General features: G+C 44.1%; 1 protein-coding gene and 1 pseudogene across 1 annotated transcript in view; both read right to left on the reverse strand.

Moving 5' to 3' along the window:
• SRRM4 (serine/arginine repetitive matrix 4) overlaps nt 1–13,156 on the reverse strand; it is a 170,234-nt gene extending 157,078 nt beyond the window's left edge. The window contains exon 1 of the mRNA XM_055549781.1: nt 12,465–13,156. Coding sequence (XP_055405756.1) covers nt 12,465–12,595 — 131 coding nt within the window. The 5' untranslated portion in view covers nt 12,596–13,156. The remainder of the gene's footprint in view (nt 1–12,464) is intronic.
• A 5,935-nt stretch (nt 13,157–19,091) lies between these two features.
• LOC129630464 (uncharacterized) lies at nt 19,092–19,190 on the reverse strand (annotated as a pseudogene).
• Nucleotides 19,191–23,282: the final 4,092 nt, after the last annotated feature.

Consider the following 23,282-nt stretch of genomic DNA (forward strand, 5'->3'; position numbering starts at 1 on the left):
CACTTATAAAATAAAGAGGCTGCATTCAAGTTCCTCAAATGCCCCCTATGGCCTTCCCTACTTGAGTGCAGACTAAACGCCACAGTGAACTGACGCTGACTTACCAGGAGCTGAGCACTAGGATGTGCCATTGTCGTGATGGCTTCCTGCTAGAAACAACTGTCCACGTGTAAAGAGTTGCCCTGAGCCTACCTACCCTCTATGGGAGTGGGCTGGGCCCCAGAACCACCTGCCATCTGGCCTTGAAAGGGAGGCTGGCCAAAGAAAAGCCTTCTTACTGGCTGAAAGCTCTGAAATATGATCCCGGGAACAGCCACAGCCGTTCACCTGCTCTGTGAGACACAGGCTGAGTACAGATGGACGTCTCTTTAGGATCCCCAGACCAGGCTTCGGGCAGCATATGCCACAAGAGGACTTCATGGGGCAGGATGCCACATCTCATAGCGAGAGGCGGGGGAAAGAGAGAGTGGGGTCTGATGGCCTGATCACAGCAGGGAAGCTGACACACAAACCGTGACATAACGCTCTCAAGCCACACTTCACTGAGCCCAGAGCTCACCCAGGCTGATTCAGACTCCGTAAAGGCCTCGGGCAAATCCTTCCCCTTTTGTGGGTCTCAGTTTCCCCATTTGCAAAATGAAGAACTGAATGACATGAGCGGGCCCCAGAGATCTTTTGATCTCTTATCTCTCTCAGAAATATTTGAGAATGAAACCCTCATATAAGTATATTTATTTATAAATTATACCTGTACAGTTGTTCCAATAATTATAAATACTATAAAACATATCCTTTCATCCTCCACATGTAAAATGAGGAGACTGGATGATCTCTAAAATCCCTTTAGCTCTAAAATTCTGATGATGTACGTGTGTAGGTCTCTGAGTTTCCTTACCTGTACCATGCTCTTATATTTGCATACCCTCCACTATTCACTCAACAAACATTTAAAGATCCCCCAAACATGGGCCACTGTTCTAGATGCTGAGATAGAGTAAAGAATGAGACAGACGTGGCCTCTACCCTCAGTAATTCAAAGGGTTCTAAGAATTAAAGGAAACATTGCTATTTTTAAATACTGGAAATTCTATATGGTTCACATTATTAGGTATGAAAATGATTTGCTGGGGAGAAAGAGTTACAATTCATGCAATTAATTAACATTTGTTTGACCCCCTGCTATGCGTCAAGTGAAAGAGATAAACCAATGAACAAGTTGACACAGTCCCCATCCTCTTCAGTCTGTTAGAAGAGGTACACTTCAACCAATGATCCCATGCATGCATGCTAAGTCGCTTCAGTCGTGTCCGACTCTGTGCGACCCTATGGACAGCAGCTCACCAGGCTCCTCTGTCCATGGGATTCTCCAGGCAAGAATACTGGAGTGGGTTGCCATTTCCTTCACCAAATGCTCCCATAAATCAGTATAAAATTACAAATTTGTTTCGACTCAAGAAAGGTACTACATTGATAAGAAAGTTAATGTTGGGTGTGACCTAGTCTAGAGAATTGTGGGAGGATTCCCTAAGGAGATGACATTTGAGCTGAGATCTGAAAGTAGAGTGAGTAGGTGTAAATTAGGCACCAGGGGAGAGACAGTGCTTTCTTGGCATCATGTGCAAAGGCCCTGTGGCAGGAAGGGCATGGGAAATTTGAGAAACTAAAGGGAATGGGATGCAGCTGGACCAGATGGAGTGAGAAACAGTATTTTATTTATTTGTTTTTAATTGGAGGATAATTGCTTTACAATATTGTGTTGGTTTCTGCCATACAACAGCAAGAATCAGCCATGGTATACATATGTTTCTTCCCTCTTGAACCTCCCTCCCACCTCCTATCACATCCCATCCCACCCCTCTGGATTGTCACAGAGCACTGGGTTGAGCTCCCTGTGTCATACAGCAAATTCCCACTGGCTATTTATTTTACATATGCTAATGTATACGTTTCCATGCTATACTCTCAATTCGTCTGCCCTCTCCTTTCTCTGCTGTGTCCACAAGTCTGTGCTCTATGGCTGTGTCTCCACTGCTGCCCTGCAAATAGGTTCATCAGTAACATCTTTCTAGATTCCATATATATGTGTCAATGTATGATATTTGTTTTCTCTTTCTGACTTACTTCACTCTGTATAATAGTCTCTAGGTTCATCCACCTCATTAGAACAGACTCAAATGCATTCTTTTTTAGGACTGAGTAACACACCACTCGGAGAAGGCAATGGCACTCCACTCCAGTACTCTTGCCTGGAAAATCCCATGGACAGAGGAGCCTGGTAGGCTGCAGTCCATGGGGTCGCTGAGGGTTGGACACTACGGAGCGACTTCACTTTCATTTTTCACTTTCATGCATTGGAGAAGGAAATGGCAACCCACTCCAGTGTTCTTACCTGGAGAATCCCAGGGACAGGGGACCCTGGTGGGCTGCCATCTATGGGGTCGCACAGAGTCGGACACGACTGAAGTGATTTATCAGCAGCAGCAACATACCACTATATCTATATATATCTCACAGCTCATTTATTCATTCATCTGTCGATGGACATCTAGGTTGTTTCCATGTCCTCAGTTCAGTTCAGTTCAGGTGCTCAGTCTTGTCCAACTCTTTGTGACCCCATGAATTGCAGCACACCAGGCCTCCCTGTCCATCGTCAACTTCCGGCAGCTAAGTTGCTTCAGTCGTGTCCGACTCTGTGCAACCCCATAGATGGCAGCCCACCAGGCTCCTCTGTCCCTGGGATTCTCCAGGCAAAAATACTGGAATGGGTTGTCATTTCCTTCTCCAATGCATGAAAGTGAAAAGTGAAAGTGAAGTCGCTCAGTCATGCCCGACTCTTAGCCACCCCATGGACTGCAGCCTACCAGGCTCCTCCATTGATGGGATTTTCCAGGCAAGAGTACTGGAGTGGGGTGCCATTGCCTTTACCAACTCCCGGAGTTCACTTAAACTCACGTCCATCAAGTCAGTGATGCCATCCAGCCATCTCATCCTCTGTTATCCCCTTCTCCTCCTGCCCCCAATCCCTCACAGCATCAGAGTCTTTTCCAATGAGTCAACTCTTCACATGAGGTGGCCAAAGGACTGGAGTTTCAGCTTTAGCATCATTCCTTCCAAAGAACACCCAGGACTGATCTCCTTTAGAATGGACTGGTTGGATCTCCTTGCAGTCCAAGGGACTCTCAAGAGTCTTCTCCAACACCACACTTCAAAAGCATCAATTCTTTGGTGCTCAGCTTTCTTCACAATCCATCTCTCACATCCATATATGACCACTGGAAAAACCATAGCCTTGACTAGATGGACCTTTGTTGGCAAAGTAATGTCTCTGCTTTTGAATATGCTATCTAGGTTGGTCATAACTTTCCTTCCAAGGAGTAAGCATCTTTTAATTTCATGGCTGCAATCACCATCTGTAGTGATTTTGGAGCCCCCAAAAATAAAGTCTGCCACTGTTTCCACTGTTTCCCCATCTATTTTCCATGAAGTGATGGGACCACATGCCATGATCTTCGTTTTCTGAATGTTGAGCTTTAAGCCAACTTTTCCACTCTCCTCTTTCACTTTCATCAAGAGGCTTTTTGTTCCTCTTCACTTTCTGCCATAAGGGTGGTGTCATCTGCATATCTGAGGTTATTGATATTTTTCCCAGCAATCTTGATTCCAGCTTGTGCTTCTTCCAGCTCAGTGTTTCTCATGATGTACTCTGCATATAAGTTAAATAAGCAGGGTGACAGCCTTCCATATCCTAGCTATTGTTAATAATGCAGAAGGAGCATTTTAGAAATGATCTTGGGGGAGGTGGGCAGGAGTGGTACCATGGCTTGTAGTTACCAAGGGCCTAAAGTTCTACCAACCAAGGGACAGTAATGGAGGGCTTTAGATGAGGGTAGGGAGTTTGACTTAAATTTCACAGAGGTTCCTCTAGTTTGATATGAAGATGGGTACGGAGGGTAAGGATAGAGGCAGACAGAGTTACGGGCAGTAGTGTGAGGTGGGAGAACCACAATGGCAATTACCTAAGCTGACTGGACATAAAGTAAGATGATTAAAACAAAACAAAAACACCCCTGACCTTATCTGAACTACAGTGACAGGATGTGCTGCAGGCAGAGAAGAACATAGCTGTCATCGGGCAGACCTGAGTGAAGATCTTGGTTTCATACTTATAAATTATGTGACCTTGGACAAGACACACTTCACCTCTCTGGTCTCAGTTTTCCTCTTCTCCAAAGTGTGTGTGTGTGTGTGTGTGTGTATGTGTGTGTGTGCTCACTCACGTCCAACTCTTTGCAACCCCATGGACTGTAGCTCGCCAGGCTGCTCTGTCCATGGAATTTTCCAGGCAAGAATACTAGAGTGAGTTACAGTTTCCTGCTCTAGGGGATCTTCCTGAGCCAGGTATCGAATTGAAGTCTCTTGTGCCTCCTGCATTGGCAGGCAGACTCTTTACCACTTAGTCACCAGGGCACTTAAGTATAAATGTACCGGTTACAAGCTCTGGGCTTTTATCCCAATGATGACTCTTACCATCCACATACCAATGAGCAAGTCACGTCTACTCTCTGAGCCTCAGTTTCCTCATCTGTAAAAATGGGTTTTAAAAATACCTCTCTCTTTAAGTTACTGTGAGGATGGAATCAGATGACAGATGAAATGTGCTTAGCACAGGGCTAGGCACATAATAACATAAGGAGCTTGGCACACATATTCCCACCATGAGAGAATGCACACACATATCATGAATACACACATGTCAGGCCCAGATGGCACCTCTCTTCCCGTAGGAGTGGTAACTGTTTTGTAAAATTCCAGCTCACTTGCCTAAGCTTAACTTTTAATGGAGCTAGAGTACAGTGATCCGTTGGTGTTTCTGCTCAGTGAACCTGTCAACAGGATGTAAGCCCAGGGAATCCGGCAACTAGGGGATTCTCCTGATGAGAGACATTTGCGTCCAGAGGATCTTAATATTTGTTTTAAACAGACAAATGTAGACGTGAATTACTTAATGACTGTTTTAGGGTTCGGCATTGTTCCTGTATTTGGTTTGGCTTTGTCTCTATGACATCTTAATTCTGTGTTTTATTTCACGGAGCTCTACATACAGGCTGGTGGCATATGGGAGCTCCCTCAGCAAAATCTCCAATGGAGATGGAGGACGGGAAAGAGACCGAGAGAGAGAGAGAGCGAGAGAGCATAGCCTGTAGCTTCAAGGGTGTGCAGTGAAGGGAGACTGGGGGGCTGCAAGGTGAGAGAAATAGTCTAGATTTGCATACATGGATATGAGAGATACACCAAACCCTCACCACCATGGGAACAAGATTTGCCACTTCTATTTGGAAGTCTAAACAGTGTCTTTTTCAATTTCCTAATCTGATTGATCACAATCAGAGAGATTGTAAATTTCATGCTTGTCTATAATGCATGGAGGGGCCCAGCTAAGCTGACTCTGCTGTTCAAAGTCATCCCTGGCTGCATTAGAGTTGGGAGAGAGGAGCCAAGAAAAACAGATCAGACCTGGGTCCCTGACTGCCCCTGGGACTCCCCTTCCATCCTCCTAGCCTAGGTGTTGAGAACCTGTTAAGTCCTTAAAGGTCTTACAAGGCTTGATCTGTTTCCTGCCTATGTCTAGGGAGTCATCTCCTGTCAGTCTCCTCCACACTTACTCTGCTCTGCCCACATCAACTTCCTTGTTATTCCTCAAATATATCAAACTGCTCCACCTCAGGGCCTTTGTATGTTCTGTTCCCACAAACACTTTCCCCCAGTAATCCTCATGGCTGACTCTTTCCTTTCTCCAGGCACCTGGCCCACTCCCATCCGATAGTGCCATCCCCTCCCTCACCCTTTAGCCCTTTGTTCTGCTTTATTCTTCTTTTAAGCACTTACTACCACTTGACCTTATATTATTTCTTTCTTTCTTTATTATTTTTTTCCCCCATGAGAGTAGGGGGCTTCATGCTCTTCACTGCGGTACTGAGAAGGAGCTCAAGAAATCTGCTGAATGAATGAATGAGAGTATGGCTTTGGCTTTTAGTCACATGCAGCTTCTTCCACTTTGTGCATTCATTCCCCATTGGTTTATTTTCTCTTTGACATGTAGGGGCTCACTCTGATCACCCCACCGTCGGTGGCTGCTTGAGGAATGCAGACTGGATTTCATTTTAGCCAGAGCTGGACCATGAAGGACAAGAAACCTAATGGCCCAAGCCCGAGACTGTATCCTTGAGCTGCTGACAGGGGAGTTGGGAGATTTTAAGGGCAGTTCCTTCCTACAGGCCCCCTTCATTAGCACTGACTAAGATCCCCACAAACAATGCCCCCCTCCCCCCACCTGAGAGTTTAGCCCCATAAAAAGGTTCTGGAAAAAGAAAAGCTCTTTCCTGATACTCTACAAGGGATAAAGGCCTTATTCATTCTGATCATTCCTTGCATTTGTAGGTAATACAGATGAAATAAAAGAATCATTCCCATTTCACAGCTGAGATAGCTAACAATTACAGTATGATGATAAGCAAGGATTCCCAGCTTCACTGAGGATCTCTTTCTCTGACTTTCCACATCCCCCTTTCTTTATTCCTATCTACATTACAGTGCTAAGACTGCCTCACACACACACACTCATGCTTATGTCTCCCATTGCTGCTAAATTCCAAGGCCCTCAAATGAAAAGACTGCATTTCATTCATTTTTTCCTCCCCAATGGGCCTGGCACGTAGTAATAATAAGAACAATCATTTATTATTAATAGTAAGAGCTAACATTGATGGAGCCCTCACAGCGTGCCAAACAGGAGCTTTCCATAAATTAGTTCATTCAGTCCTCCCAACAGCTCTTGAAGGTGGCTGCTATTATTAGCCCCATTGTATGGATGAGGAAACTGAGATTGAGAAGGTCAGGGTGCTTGCCAAAAGCCACTGGAGTCAGTGAGTGTCTGCAAACAGTAAAAGGAAACAATTCTTTTAATTAGTTTGCCTTGGGGGCCTGTTGAATTTTTAAAGCAGCTCTGTACAAATCTCCACTGGCTCTTTTAGGCAACTGTAGTGAGAATGATCTCACCACAACCCCGTGAGATGCGTATTTTATCTACGAGGAAACTGAGGCATGGAGAGGTAGAGTGACTAGCAGATTCCAAAGCTAGGAAGTAGCCTTGCAGGATATCAGACTGGGTACATCTGACTTCAGAGCCCAGGCTCTTTATTGCCCTACCTCTTCCACCCCAGAAATAGTCTCTCACACATCAGAGAAAGTCTTAGTAATAAGTAAGTATTGAACTCTGGTTTTGTTAAGCCCCTGTGAACTCTTCCACCTCACAGGAAGGTAAATTGAGCCACTCTGAAAGAAAGGATAATTTAAAAAGTATGTAGCGCCCCTGCAGGATGACCAAGGTGCCCATGGAGCAGAAGGCACCTAACCCAGACTTTCATTCTCATTTATAGGATGGAAGAGATGTCCCCACCTCTATGGTGGCCGGGAGTTAACAGGGACTCATATAGGTTTGGAAAGTACTTCCAGGTGGGATTAAGTTCAACCTCCTGTCCATGGACCAGCCTACAGGGCCACTCACCCAACCACACAGATCTCTATATTTAGAGAGCTTCATTCTGACACTGTGCTGTGCTGTGCTGTGCTGTGCTTAGTCGCTCAGTCATGTCTGACTCTTTGCAACCCCATGGACGGTAGACCGCCAGGCTCCTCTGTCCATGGGGATTCTCCAGGCAAGAATACTGGAGGGGGTTGCTAGAGTCAAATCTATTTGCAGTGTGTGTGTGTGTGTGTGTGTGTGTGCCTGTTTGTCTGTCTGTCTCCCAGTCTCCCAGGTTGCACTGATCAGCGTCCTCAACCTGTCAGGATGGGTTTGGGTTGAGAGAGGGCTAATCTGATGCTGAGTTTGGGTCATGTGTACTCATTCAATTAATGCACGTAAGTTTCATTGAACATTTACCGCAGCCTGGGTCTCTAAGACAGCACGGTGGCCAAGTGAATATGGCAGTGTCAGAAATGATCCCCTCACTGACCCTGTACACCATTCACCAAATTTCACCTTTCAGAAGGAGAAAGGCTTGACCCAAACAGTAACACTCCCTTTGCAGAGAAAACGTTCATTCATCACCGGACAAGCATTTTCCCTGACCTTTGTCTATTGGCTTTTAACTATAGGAAATGGCCTCCCATCAGCCCCTTACTCTGCTCCCAAAGACAGAGTCAGCACAAATGTGCTAACTGATCTCTTGGCATGAAGGGGAGTCTTGAATTAAATGATTCAAAGGCATTTTCCCTGCCTAACAATTTGGCTATCTTTCCCTTTATGCAGTAAAATCTCTGAGAGTTTGGAATTTATGATCCTTTAGACAGGAATTGGACTGAAGTCTGCTTCTGGACTATTCTGTATGGAAAGGATTTTTGAAGAAAATTAATAGCTTGCCAAAAAAATAGGAAAGGGAATGCTTACTTTATTTAAGGGGGGCGGGGTCACCTCTCTAGCCCTTTATAAACACTCCTGTATCTACAAACAATTGATATGCTAATTACAGACAACAGTTACATATTTATTGTCTTCAACTACTCTTCATTGATATGATTATTATTACAGTTTGAATTGGCCTGCAACACTAGATTACCCACTCTGAGCCTAAACTTCTTGGATACAAACTTTCCTGGGCTAAGGAATTTAAAAAGAGAATTAATTAGTGCCAGGAAAATTACTATACTTCTTTGGTAGGGTCAAAAGAGGCAGTCTCACACATCCCAAGTACCTTGTTGATTCATGCTGGCTCTCTTCCACCTGGTAGGTGGTGAGGTTTGCCTGGGATAGCCCCCGTTAGAGACTCCATCCTGGAATAACCACTCACAGATGACCCTTTTTACCTTTGATATGAACTATAAATTATATAGTCACTCTAGATTTGATGGACTAGGGGATTAAAACTATGGTTTTCAAGGACTTAGCACCTTGGCTAGACTGCCAGTGCTTGGTCATCACTATACAATATGAAAGGATAATCCATAAGGATACTGTACCAATCAATTCTGAATTCAGACAGTTCTTTACCAGCCCTCCAACCACCCTCAATTGAAAGTGCTGGATCAGAAAGCAGCTAAACTTCCCCTGAGTGCTAAGTCACTTCAGTCGTATCTGACTTTTTGCAACACTATGGACTGTAGCCCACCAGGCTTCTCCTTCCATGGGATTCTCCAGGCAAGAGCACTGGAGTGGGTTGACCCAGAGATCGCACCCGCAGCTCTTACATCTCCTGCCTTGGCAGGCTGATTCTTTACCTCTAGCGCCACCTGGGAAGCCCAACCTTCCCCCAGGGAAGGAAATATGGGAACTTAGGGAGGAAAATATTGGACTGCTCTCATCCTACCCTCTCCATTTCAATGCAGTTGCCTGTTAGGAGTTGAAAACTCACAATTTTTATGGTCAGCATTATTAGGGGGAGAAATGGATAGACAGGAAAAACACAATCAATGTGTATTAAACAATCACTATGTCCCTCACACTGTGGGAAGTGCTTCACCTGACTCAGTTCTTCTAACTCACTGCCTGAGATGGCTACTATTGTTATTTCTATTTTCAAGCTGACAAAATAGGCTCAACTAGGTAGAGCCACTTGCCTAAGGCACTTGGCTAAATGGCAGAACCAGGGAATCCAGGTTCCTGTGAAGCTCAGTTCTGAGCTTTTAACCACTGTGATATACTGCCTCCCACTCTGCTATGCTGTTCTGACATTTGAGTCAGACATCTGCTTGCAACTTGATACATTATAAAGATATTGCCTCATCAAGTATACCTCACAGAAGGGGAGAGGGAGAGGGACCAGGGGGTGCTTTGCTTGGAGAAAGGTTGTATGATGTATGCATATTGGTATGAAATCAACGAATTGAATATAAGCTTCTATCCTGGTACTAAATTATCTTCAGAAATAGATTTAAAATATCCTGGGGAAGTTCATTCAGGGGGTATTTCTCATCTATAAACAACTATTAAGTGTGTAACAAACAGGACTGGCTGGAGGTTCATCCTCCCCCTTCCCCAGCTCTTTTGGCAGATCTGCAGACTGTGAGCTGGGCCTCATTCATGAAAGGAGACAACATTTCTGATGAGACAAAGTCCCCAGACTGCCTGTGGAAGAAGCTGCTGGGCCCAGATGATGCTATGCCCGTGCCTCTGTTTCTTTCCTTCCTAAGAACTCTGCTTTAGAAACATGGTACTTTTATCATTAAGTAAGTACAGAACATTACAAAGGAGATAGAAAATGACCATCACTGGATGTGGATGGTGTGGGTGAAAATGGGGATGTTTCAGGTTTTGTAGCCAGTCTGTTAAGAGACAACTCCAACCCAGCCCTTCTTGAAGACTTGAATACAAATGTTCCCTGCTCACTCTCTACCCCAAACTAGGAGTAACAGCTACAAAACTGGAATCTATTCTACAGAAAGGCCACGCCTGTTTAATAAGACGATCCTTTCAGCATGATATAATTCAGGGGCTAAGTGCTCAGACTTTCACCTCGGGAATGGGTTTTCCAGGGGTAGGAGTCTAGGGACATTAAAAGATACCAGGAGTGAAATGATACCTGGGTGGGGAGGGTTGGCTATTGTAAGAGTTTCATATGAATTAAATTAGGATTTGCACAAAGCCTCAGAAAGCATGACAGTTGGGAAACCTTGTGAGCAATTAATATGATTGAGAGTATGACTAGGAAAAAAAGGCATGATACTAACAGACTGACAGACGAAAGGTGAAGGTACCAAGCAAGGTGGACATAAGGTACGCTCATCTGAATTAAAATACCACCAGGAATCTGCTGTCCTCTTCCTGCACCCCTGAAATATGTGGAAGACTCTGGACCGACTGCCACACTTCTAGTTTCCAATGAAATTTCCTTTAGTCCCTTTTACAAGGGCATATTCTGTGGCCAACACAGCACTGATTTGCCAACAGTAGGTGCACTCCGAAGGTGGAATGGATGGCAGAAACCCAGGAAGATAAAACCACTGACGTCAAAGCTCTCTACAAAGGACCTCCTTCTAAGCAGAGTAACATCAGCTTTTGGTGGTACTTGGTGTTATTGTTCCTCTTCTCCAGCCTGTGTCAGAGGATATCCCCTTATCCCAAACACAAATACTCGCTGCTGCTGCTGCCACTTACAGCCTGCTACATCCTGCTGGCCTGTCATGTTTCTAGTCCACCCTTCTCCAACATGGGACATCCATTTTTCTAAAGACCTGTATGAGCCAGGTCCCTATCAGACTATGAAAAGTTCTCCAGGCTGAGTTGGATTCTTAAGATATGACTCCCCGTTGGTCCTCCACCGTACACCCACTGGAAAGTTCAGATGCAACTGTGCCAGACCAGGCATTCTGTCTGAAGCCCTTTCCCAGACATGTTATCAATCTACTCCCTAATGAAGCCTGCCAGGATTAATAAATCCTCTAAGTGGTCTTCCCTGGACCACTTCTTTCTTTTTCTCCCACCTAACCACTCATCCAACACCAGCAAAAGAGAGTTTTCATACAACCCTGATTTTTCCTGACAGAGGGCACAGCCTTCTTCCTTTCATTCCCAAACTCCTCTAAACTGAATGATTTATGAAAAGAATTGGGTCTTCTCTGTCTTGGAATGCTTCGTTGCACGCAACCTCCTCTCTGTTTCACCCCACATCTTCTTCACCCTCTTTCTGCTCTTCTTTCATCTCTTCCCTCACCCTCCCTCCATCACACTACTCTACCGCCACATAAGGACTGGCTCTTTTGCCTGAGTTCAAAGCAATCAGACTCTTTTTGAAAAAAAAAAAAAAAAAAAAAAAAAAACAGATTAAACTCTTCTGAGATCATCTTCCTGATCTTGGGAGCTCTTCCCTGACTCCTGAGCCCAGAGTCCTGGTTTTGGATGCTGGAGACTAGATAATTCAGCAGCAGCAATAGCCAGAAAGGCAAAGAGGAGGGTGCTGTTTAGGGTGTATTTGAGGGAACAGCATATGGGCTTTTGTCAAAACATTCAGAGCTCCCTAGTTTCTGAGCTGAGTATAGAAATGTGCCACTGTATCTGAACAAGGCTTGAGCTAGTTCAATCTTCATCTTTTCTTGTTCAGCACCCCCGACTGCCTCAATTCCACCATTTGTTCACCCCCTGTCCTCGGAGCTCTGTGATACCAAGAAAAGTTTTTCAGTCAAGTCATCTCCCACTACCACCACCCACCCAAAGACAGCAAAGCCTCTCAAACAGCAGCTGCCAGGTCAGCCGGTTGAGCATTGCTCCCCCTAAAGACTCTCTGTTCCTTCTCAACAGCTTCCACCTCACACAAGCAATTAGTTCCCATGTTCCAGCGGGAGATACAGAGTAGTGATGAGAAAAGACAGGCGCCCTGGCCCAGCTGCCTGCATCCACCCCTCAGGGCTTGGGGCACAGGCCAGAAAAGGGGGACTGCCAGGGTCTCCCCTCTTAAGCAGGAGGTCATTACCTTGGCAGCGGCTTGCGGGCCGTGATACTGGCGACAATGATGCTCTCTGGACGCGGGGTGGCCACGGCTTTAAAGGTTCCTCGCCAGAACTTCTCAAAAAGCTGTTTCTCTCCTTGCTGAACGCTCGCCATAGCCAACCCAAAGGGCCCGGGGCTCCCGGGCGCTGTCCGAAGTGCTGAAACGTGGATTCCAAAAGGGGGCTCACCGGGCTCGGTCCCTGTCCGTTTGAAACCGAGAAGGGTGGGGTGCGAAAGACAGGGGTTCAGGGCGGGGGATGGGGCGCCTCCGCCCGGGCCAGCAGGGGAGAAAGAAGGCTTGTCCGCCGGTTCCTTTCGCTTTCTGGGTCAGCTCTGGGCTGCGCTCTGACTGGCGGAGCCTCCGCGCCGCAGGAAAGGAAGGGAGGACTGGCTTTCTCGGCAGCGCCGGAGAGAAGAGGCGCCGGGGTCGTCTGTGTGTGTGCGTGCGCGTGTGAGCTCCGGCGCGCCCGGGTTTTGTCTCTCTCACAATGTGACGTTGGAAGAGGAGGCTGGTCGCGCGAGCTGCACTTTCCTCCCCCCTCTCCGCCTCTCCTCCTCCCCACCCACTCCCTCCTCCTCTGTCTCAGCCTCCTGCCGCCATCTGCATAACAAAAGCCCGCAGGTCTAGGGAGGAGAAAGGGCGGGGCGTGCGCCTGACACCAGGGCCCCGCGGCTACGGAGTTGCAGCGCTGACCCCAGAGAAAAGCAATCCCGGCACCCGAACTGAACCAGGCGTGAGATCTTGCTTTCTAGCTCCCTCGCCTCCCTCTCCGTTGCGGACTTTGCCCCAACCCTTTCTTGCGTGCCCTCTGGGCCGGGCCACCTCCCTACCCAACCCCTTCTCAAGTCCTGTAGAAGATCTCTATTGAAGGAGGTAGAAAAAACTTAATCAACCCACCCAAGTCACCCTGCCCCCCCGCACCCCGCCTCACTTCTGAGAGGGACTGTCTACAGCAGCAAAGCGGTAGGGGTGGAGTCTTCTGAATTCCTCTTTGAGCCTGGGTGCCAAGCGAGATCCTCACCACCCAGAAAGTGCCATTTGATGGACAATCCGTCACCAATTCGGCCTCTCGCCATCTGCCGAGCCGGCCCCGCCCGCAGAGGGGTGCAGCGTTACATCTGTGCATGCGGCTCTTAGGGATGTCTCTTTGTGCCTCACAGCCAGCCAGCCCAACGTCCCGCTGCCAAACTCATCCAAAGGAAAGAGTGTCCCCACCCTGCCCCTTCCTATCCAGTCTTGGGGAACTCTGCTGCAGCCACTTTTTCTTAATACTGCATGTCTCAGGAGAGGAGTCCCATTTGGAGAAGAAAGGTCTTGGGGGAGGGATCTGAGGGGAAAATTGGAGGATTATATGGGGATAGTTACTTTTCTGTCTCTCTCTCCATCTTCTACCCCCTCCCAGTTCAACCCTAGTCTCAGAAAGTGGAAGTTTAGAATCACAATAAGACCTAGAGGCAGAGGATCTGGGCAGAATTTCTGTCCTTCACCCCCAGGGTTTTCAATAAGAAAGACATGTGGGACCCCCTTAGCCCATCTCTCCCTTGGAGTCCTTTTATCTCAGCAGAGTTGTTACTCCCACTCCCCAGACCTCACATTCCTGGAAGGAGGCTTTGCCAAGTCTTAAAGGCCTCCCAGCTCCTGGCAGTGTGTCTTGGACACGGGAATAAACTTCCTGCTGATGGTGATAGCCATAGGGACCCAAGGGACCAGGGCACCATTGTGAACTTCTGAAATTCTTTAAAAGAAAATTGGAGGAGGATATGAGAGAAAGGGTAGGTGGAAGGCAGTGAGAACTCTGAAGTAACAGAGTATCCTTCCAGAAATGTATCTGCATTTGGATTTGGATTTGGATATTTGCCTGCCTGCTTGTGACAGTGCCTGAGAGCACTGCTCACTCTGCAGTGACCCCTTCTGGTCAACAATTAGAGATGCATTTGCTGCCTTCTTAAACTGGGTTGCCCTGCCAGCAGGTGGAGGTAGGGGCTGGGGAGCTTGGAGGTGAAGGAAAGGGAAGGCTAGGCTCAGATATGTTCCCTTCCCTCCCTCCTGCCTCAGATTTCCCACTCACTGATCACTCTCAGGTACTATTTCCCATTCTGAAATTGATGTCATTCGAAATGCCGTTGAGAACTGGCTCCTTAAGTAGTCTGAGATATTTGAGACCATCCTTAGTCATGACATTGGGGTTCTGAATTGAATCACTTGCAGGGAAGAGGTAGATGAGATCCTAGCCCCCACAAGAAAAAAAAAACAACATTTCCCAGCCTGTTCCTGTTCTACATATCAACATTCTTTAGAATGTTGATAAAGTTCCAATTTTGTACAATATTGTCTCTTTTGAACACGAATAGCAGCCAGGTAATGTGGGAGGGGAAGCTGTTATTATTGCATTTTAAAGGTGATGAAGCTGAGATGTAGGATGGTCAAGTGACTTGCCCCAGGTGATTTGATATGAGCAAAGGGAGTCTGTACAAAATACAGTGGCATTGCTGACTCAATGAACATGAGTTTGAGCAAACTCTGGAAGATAGTGAAAGACAGGGAAGCCTGGCGTGCTGCAATTCGTGGGGTCGCAAAGGGTTGGACACAGCTTAGCAATTGAAAAACAGAATACAGACTCTGGTTTTGCTTGGGGGCTAGGAGAATCTTGGGATACCAGGTACCCCATGGTGACACAGTGTGAAAACTGTCAGATACCAAAGGAGTCACATACTGAGAAGCACATGGTATTGAGTCTTCTAAGCTGGGAGTGCTGGATGATAAATTCTCGAGCCTCACAGCCAGACTTCCTGGGTTCAAATCCCACCACTAATTTGTTAGAGTTGGGACTCCAATTAAAATCAATTTGCTAGCCATTTCTAGAGAGTGCTTCTTTACCTGAATGGTATTGCTCTTTCATTAGAAAACTGGGAGATCAGGGAGAAATGATTTTAGGATTTGCAAACTCAGGCACTCTAGAGCAAGAACTACAGAGATTTTTATATATCCTTCTCTCTGATGATCCAAAAAGGCAGCATCACTAGGTCAGAGAAATAGCTATGCTCCTAAAGCAGTTCAAACTCTACCTAACTGACACTACTGTATTATTGGGGTAAAGCCCTTACTTTCTCTGTCCATAATTTTTCTGAGTATAATACAGCTAATCATTACCTACCATCATCAAGGGACATCAGGGTACCTGAAAGTCTATACCCATTTCCAAAAGTCCAGTGAACAGTGAATGATTCAAATAATTACTTAGATAATGGGAAATATGATAATGAGCCCAATTCACCTGTCTTTGTGTCCTTAAAAAGGATCATACTAAACTATTCAAATTACAAGATACTGTAGTTCTTCATATAGACTTTTGGGGAGAAAAAAATGATTTTACTACTCTGGGCTTACTAATCCTCACTTCTTGAAAGCTCTATCCTATGCCTAATTTGAATACAGCATTCGCTGTTTTTTATCCATTTCTCTTCTAGACTATGGAAATACACTGCTCCAAACGCTCCTGGACTAACAGAATAAACCAGGAATCCTCCTCCCCTGACTGCATAGTTCCCCAAGAGACAATAGACTGTCTTAGATAATAATAACTGCATGTATTGCATAAGTGTTACTATGTTTTATGTTCTAGTCACCATTTGTGCTAAACCTTTCATAAACGTTATCTCATTTAGGGTAGAGACTTAGATAGACGTTTCTCCAAAGAAGACATCCAGATGGCCAACAGGCACATAAAAATATTCTTAACTTCAATATTAGACAAAGGCAAATCAAAACTACAATGAGGTATCACTTCACACCAGTCAGAATTATTGTTGTTGTTTAGTCGCTAAGTCATATCTGACTCTTTTGCAACCCCCACAGAGTAGCCCACCAGGTTCCTTCTGTTCATGGGATTTCCCAGGCAAGAATACGGGGGTGGATTACCATTACCTTCTCCAGAGGATCTTCCTGACCCAGGGATTGAACCTATGTCTCCTGCATTGGCAGGTGGGTTCTTTACCACTGAGCCAACAGGGAAATGATCATCATTAAAATGTCTACAAACAATAAATGCTGGAGAGGGTGTGGAGAAAAGGGAATCCTCCCACATTCTTGGTAGGAATCTAAATTGGTACTGCCACTATGGAAAACATCATGGAGGATTCTCAAAAATTAAAAGTAGAGTTGTTATATGATCTAGCAATCTTACTCCTGGGCATAAATCAGGAAAAGACTCTAATTTGAAAAGTTACATGCATCCCAAGTTCAGAGCAGCACTATTTACAACAGCCTAAATGTTCATTGACAGATGAATGGATAAAGAAGATGTGGTATATATATATATATATCCATTGTGTACACACACACACACACACACCGGAATACTACTCAGCCATAAAAAGCATGAAATAATGTCATTTGCAGCAACATGGATGGACTGAGATATTATCACACTAAGTGAAAGTAAATCAGAAAGAGAAAGACAAGTACCATACAATATCACTCATACGTAGAACCTAAAATATGATATAAATGAACTTATTTACAAAAAGAAACAGACTGACAGATATAAAAAACAAATTTATTGTTACCAAAGGGGAAAGAGGAGGAGGGATACATTAGGAGTTTGGGATACGGCAAATACAAACTGCTGCTGCTGCTGCTGTGTCGCTTCAGTCCTGTCCGACTCTGTGCGACCCCATAGACGGCAGCCAACCAGGCTTCCCCTCCCTGGGATTCTCCAGGCAAGAACACTGGAGTGGGTTGCCATTTCCTTCTCCAATGCATGAAAGTGAAAAGTGAAAGTGAAGTCGCTCAGTCGTGTCCGACTCTAGCAACCCCATGAACTGCAGCCTACCAGGCTCCTCCGTCCATGGTATTTTCTAGGCAAAAGTATTAGAGTGGGGTGCCATTGCCTTCTCCAAAATACAAACTACTATATATAAAATAGATAAATAACAAGGTCCTACTGTATAGCCTAGGGAACTATATTCAATACCTTGTAATAACCAAATGAAAGAGAATATAAATATCTGAATCACTATGCTGTACACTAGAACTGCTGCTAAGTCACGTCAGTTGTGTCCGACTCTGTGCGATCCCATAGATGGCAGCCCACCAGGCTCCGTCCCTGGGATTCTCCAGGCAACAATACTGGAGTGGGTTGCCCTTTTCTTCTCCAGCGCATGAAAGTGAAAAGTGAAAGTGAAGTCGCTCAATCGAGTCCGGACTCTTCACGACCCCATGGACTGCAGCCCTTCAGGCTCCTCCATCCATGGGATTTCCCAGGCAAGAGCACTGGAATGGGGTGCCATTGCCCTCTCCTAGAACTAGAGAACTAGAACTAACACTAGAACTAACATACTATAAATCAACTATATACTTCAATTAAAAAGAAGCTTCTCATTTAATCCTTGTCAACAACTCTATAAGAAAGGAACTATCATGTCTGAATTTTGATTTGGAAACTGACTTTCAGAATGGGAAGAGGGTTCAGTGTGTGGAAAGACCACATATTGGTACACACAAAGAAGAGGCTGAAGACCAGAGAACACAGTGATGGAAGAATGGAAGGAAAAAATGGAAGTTAGTAGTGGAGGAATACACTCAATGCAATGAAATGAGAAAATTGCCATTATTCTGCCCAGCTTTAAAAGCCAATGATATTGTATCATTATTTATCAAAGTGGGATTCCTTGGAACCCTGGTGGCACCACCCCTCAGAAGGTTTTAGGTGATACCCAGCAGATGGAGTACTAAATAACATCAGAGCACATGGTTATATATGGTGAGAAAGTATTCTTTTTATCACTTGTCTTCCTAGTCATTAGGTTAGTTACCTCCAGAAGTAAATCTCCATATTCTGATTTTCTGAAAATGTCTTCAACACATCTCTTAGGACTTAATTTCAACAGTGAAAAAATGACTTCGGATTCAGAAGCATGGGCAATTAGCATTTGATAATACTGCTCTGTTTTCACTGAATTTATTTTTGTAGTTATCTTCCATTATTGACATGTGACACTAGTTTTTCATTTCTGAAATGTCTGCTTTAAGGACATTTATTAGGTAAAGAAGTGAGTCACTTCTAACCAACTTTTTACTATAGAAATTTCAAACATATTCAAAAATAAAGAGACTAGCATAAAGAGCTCCTGTGTAGCCATTTCTAAGTTTAACAATTATCAACATCTAGTTGCTTTTTTAAATCCTATTCTGGCCCTCTTTCCACACTCCTAAATTATTTTGAAGTATATACAAGACATTGTATTATTCTAGCCAGTTGTAAATATTGCAGGATGTATCTCAAAAAGATAAGAACTGCCTTTTTTTAAAGTATAATGGCCATATCATTATCACACTAGACAAAATTAACAATAATTCCTTAATATCATCAAATATCCAGTCAATGTCTCCTTTTCCCCAACTGCCTTTTAAGTGTTTTTTGTTTGTTTGTTGGTTGGTTTGTTTGAAATGAGTTTCAAATAAGGCTCATTCATTGTGGTTGATTGATGCTATTCCTTAAGCATGCTTTTCTCTATAAGTTCCCCCACCACACAGACACACATATACATACATGTTATTCCTTTTCTTTTTCTTCTTTATTTTAAATTTTATTTTATTTTTAATTAGAGGAAGAATATGGAACACTTCATGAATTTGCATGTCATCCTTGTGCAGGGGCCATGCTAATCTTCTCTGTATCATTCCAATTTTAGTATATGCTGCTAAAGCGAGTACATCTTTGTTTTTTATAAGAAACTTGGTTGTTTGTCTAGTAGAATTTCCCATAGTCTGGATTTTCCTGATTGCATACCTGTGGCATAGATGACATGTTTCTCTGCACCCTCTATTTTCTATTAAGTGATGGTAAGATCTAGAAGTTTAATAAGATTTAAGTTCAAAAGAAATTCCACCAGAAGGGTAATAATGTATGATTTTTTCTTTTCTTGTGATGCTAGCTGACACAGAAGATCTTTGCTTAATTTATTAATTTATTAGAGGTTGAAAAAAATGGTGGTGTTCTAATCCATCATTTATTCTTATGTCTGAATACACTTGTGGAAGTTTTGACTTTTAGTCAAATATTTTACATAATTAAAAAATAAAGTTATATTAAAAAGTAATCCCTAAAAATCAAGAATAAAAGTAAATAAACTTCAATGTGATTTTATTTCATTGGACTTTAAAACACAGTAGTTTGAATATACACCCAAGTGAGATGTTAAAACAAAATCTGAAACTGATTTCAGTAGTAATCATATTATAGGTGGTAGTGTAAGTATGCTTGTTCTGAAACATGTATATAGTGGGATAGAGAAAATGAGTAATTATGTTGGTGTCACTAAACTTGGATTTTTGGCATATCAGAAAGGAGATACAAATGTGATATTTATGATTTATGAGAAAAACCTGCAGCCCTTATTTGAGCTAGAGATACCAGTAGAAACTCATGATACACTTTTTGTCTTAAAATATAATTTCCGTCTCTAGTACCTTCTGCTTTTAAAGACAGAATGCAACTTCTGAATGTGCCTCACTTTGTCTTGTCTGTTACTTCTTTTCTCTTGAAAGGAGTACAGGAGTCTCTCCTGGAATGCTCAGAAGCAGAAGACAAAGGCAACTGACCTTTGGTTCGGAGAAAAAAATAAAAGGACAAGAAAGAGAAAACCGAGGCTGTTCTTCTTAATAGGTCCCTGTAAACTGCAGATCTGGAGGCAAAGCTGAAGCCAGGCATCTTCTGCACCCAAGTGCTTTGGGGTTAGCTCTCAGCAGCAGGACCCCCCTCTATTGTCTTGCCCCTGGATTGGACGTTGCAGAAATAATACCAAACAAATCGATAGTCAGTGTTGTGATGTGACCACAGTTGTTAATGCATCATTTTCCTCCTGGAAATTTAGTTTACCTTACAGGCTGGCCAGATTCTAAGCAAGCTCCTGCCAACTCAAAGCCCAGAGTAACTTCCAATGCATTTAATCTTTCTTCTCTGTGCAAGAACTTTACGAACATCTTTATGTTTATTCCCCATGGTGGCCCTCTGAAGCAGGTTCTGTTTAAATAAATGAAGGGATTGTCTGACAGTATACAGCCAGAATGTCTAGCGAGCATTCTCTTTTACTTTTCTCTGGGGGTCATGATTAAAATAAATAAATTAAAATAAATTTTGTTTTTAGAAAAATGATAAATGCCATTAAAAAAAATCCTTTTCAACTAGACTTTATGGAAGATTCCCTAGATCTATGATTCAGGAATTTAAGCAACAAGCTTAAGACTCGCAGCCCCATCTCCTTCAGGGGATCTTTATATGAGGCTGGGCAGTACATAGAGGCCTTGAAGGACTGGGATTCCTGTCCTCATTAAACTTGGGCAACTCAGGACCTCCCTGGTGGTGTAGTGGTTAAGAATCTGCCTTCCAATGCAGGGATGCGACTTTGATCCCTGGTAGGGGAACTAAGATCCCATGTGCTGAGGGAAAACTGAGCCTGTGCACCGCAACTACTGAGCCCGCATGCCACAGCTAGAGAAGCCTGTGTGCCCAGTGTAGCCAAAAAGAATAAAAATAAACTTGGGCAACTCATTCTTAATTCTGGCCTAAGTTTTTCCACCTGAAATCATATGGTTGGGTTCTCAGAGGCCTCCAACTTGCAGCCCACAGCATAAATTTCTGGCCAACAGACGTGTTCTATTTGAAGCCCACAGAGTATTTCAAAACAGAGAATTTCAGTGACTACAAGTCACAGGCAAATGCTTTCCTTTTCAGCACAGACCCCACCATTCCTAATTACATCTCATCCAGCCTTCCTCAGGCATAAACATTTTCCCTCTCAACCCAGTGGCAACTCCTAGACTTGGGCATCTCTAAGGGCCCTCCCAGGGGTGACATTCTACAATTTCTTCATGACTTTGTTTGCTTGGAATAGTCATAATAGTCATTTTAAACATAGCACAAATTTAGTATTTGTTGAGTGATTGCTATCTCTACCTTTGCTTTGGATTAAGCATGAATCATCTGTTCCCTCCTCATAACAATCCAAGGATGAAGCTATTATTGTGATCCACCCTTTGCATACGTGGAAACTGAGGCTTTGAGGTCACACAGGTGATGGCAGGTGGAACAGCTACCTAGGCTGCAACTAAACAACAAAAAAAAAAGATCCTGAATGCTACAATGAAGATGGAAGATCCCACATGCTGCAACAAAGACCCAGCATGGCCAAATAAATACTTTTTTTATTTAATAAAATAAGCAAAGATTCTGATTCAATTGGTCTGAGGTGGTGCTTGGTAATTCTTTTAAGCTCCCTGGGTGATTCTAATGTGCAACCAAAATTGAAAAACTGAGTGTTCTAGTGCTTTTCAAGAATCACTTTGGGATCTTGTTAAAATTTAGATTCCGATTCAGTAGGTCAAAGGTAGAACCAGAGATTCTGCATTTCTAAACAGCTCCCAGGTAATGCCATGGATGCTAGTCCCCAGACCTCCTGTGGAATAGCAAGTTTTTTTAAAAGCCAACTCTGGGCCTGGTATGACCCAGATTACATGCTTGCTAAATGTTGGCTCAGAAGTAATAAGGAGTAAGGGGACTTGATCCAGTGGTTGGAGGAAATTCACAAACATCCTAGAAAAAGCAAGGGGCCTGAGGTGAATAACTCTTTAGAGTAGCTCCTGTGGTTCACAGAGATGGAAATTTGGAAGGTCTGAGTGTAATGATAATTGTGAGCTGGAGTCCCATGGCTGTAAGTCAGCCAGAGTCTGGGTTCATGCATGCAGGTTTGAGTTACACAGGAATCAAAGCTATAGGGCTAGGGAGTGAACTTTTGGGGACAAGGCTGGGGCACTCCACTAATTTATTTGGGAAGTACTGACTGAATGTCTTGTGGAGCATAGGGGTCCTAGGCACTGGGGTCTAATGAAAATTATAGCCTCTGCTTTCAGGGAGCTCTTAATCCAGTAGCAGGGGGACAAAGCATTAAAAAGACAAAATTCAGAATTCAGAGCCACCAGCACGCTAACGGGGAGAGCTTTCAGAAAGGGTCCTTGGCCCAGCCCAAGGGAGTTATGGGGAGATTTTTAAGGGAACTAACTCAGCTGAGCTGAGTTGTGAAACAGAAATAAGAGTCATCCAGGAGAGGTGGTAGGAGCAGAGAGTGTCCTAGGCAGAGGGGGAGAACACAGGCTATAGCATGGAAAGAGAACAGAGTCTCTTCCCAGAAATAGCTCAGTTTACAGGCCCTGGGACTGGAGATACAGCCAGAGAAGAAGCTGGAGCTATAGGAAGGGCATGTCATTGGTACTTCTTTTTTCTTTCTTTCTTTCTTTTTTAAAAAAGTTATTTATTTTTTAATTGAAAGATAATTGCTTTACAGAATTTTGTTGTTTTCTGTCAAACACCAACATGAATCAGCCATAGGTATACATATGCCCCTCCCTATTAAACCTCCCTCCTATCTCCCTCCCCATCCCATTCCTTTAGGTTGATACAGAGCCCCTGTTTGAGTTCCCTGAGTTATACTTTTTGAAGCCAGAGCCCTATGGGATCAATGAAACCTATGAAGTTCTCTGAAAAGTTCTTGCTTACCTATCTATGTGCATTATCCTGGGATAAAACTTGAATAAGACTGTCCAAGAGATTACAGATACCTGGCTAGGTAAGAATCCCTGGGAGCTATAGACAGGGTCTCACTGTGCAGGCAAGGGAATGTCACAAACACAAGAGTGGGGGTCTTAGGGATAGAGGAAGAAACTACTATTCTGTTCTTTTCTTCCCCCTGAATCTCTGCACATCAGTTCTCTCTGCTTAGGATGCTTTCTCTTCCTGCTGCCACC

The sequence above is a fragment of the Bubalus kerabau genome, chromosome 16 (assembly GCF_029407905.1).
Source record: "Bubalus kerabau isolate K-KA32 ecotype Philippines breed swamp buffalo chromosome 16, PCC_UOA_SB_1v2, whole genome shotgun sequence".
In the NCBI taxonomy this organism is placed as follows: Eukaryota; Metazoa; Chordata; class Mammalia; order Artiodactyla; family Bovidae; genus Bubalus; species Bubalus kerabau.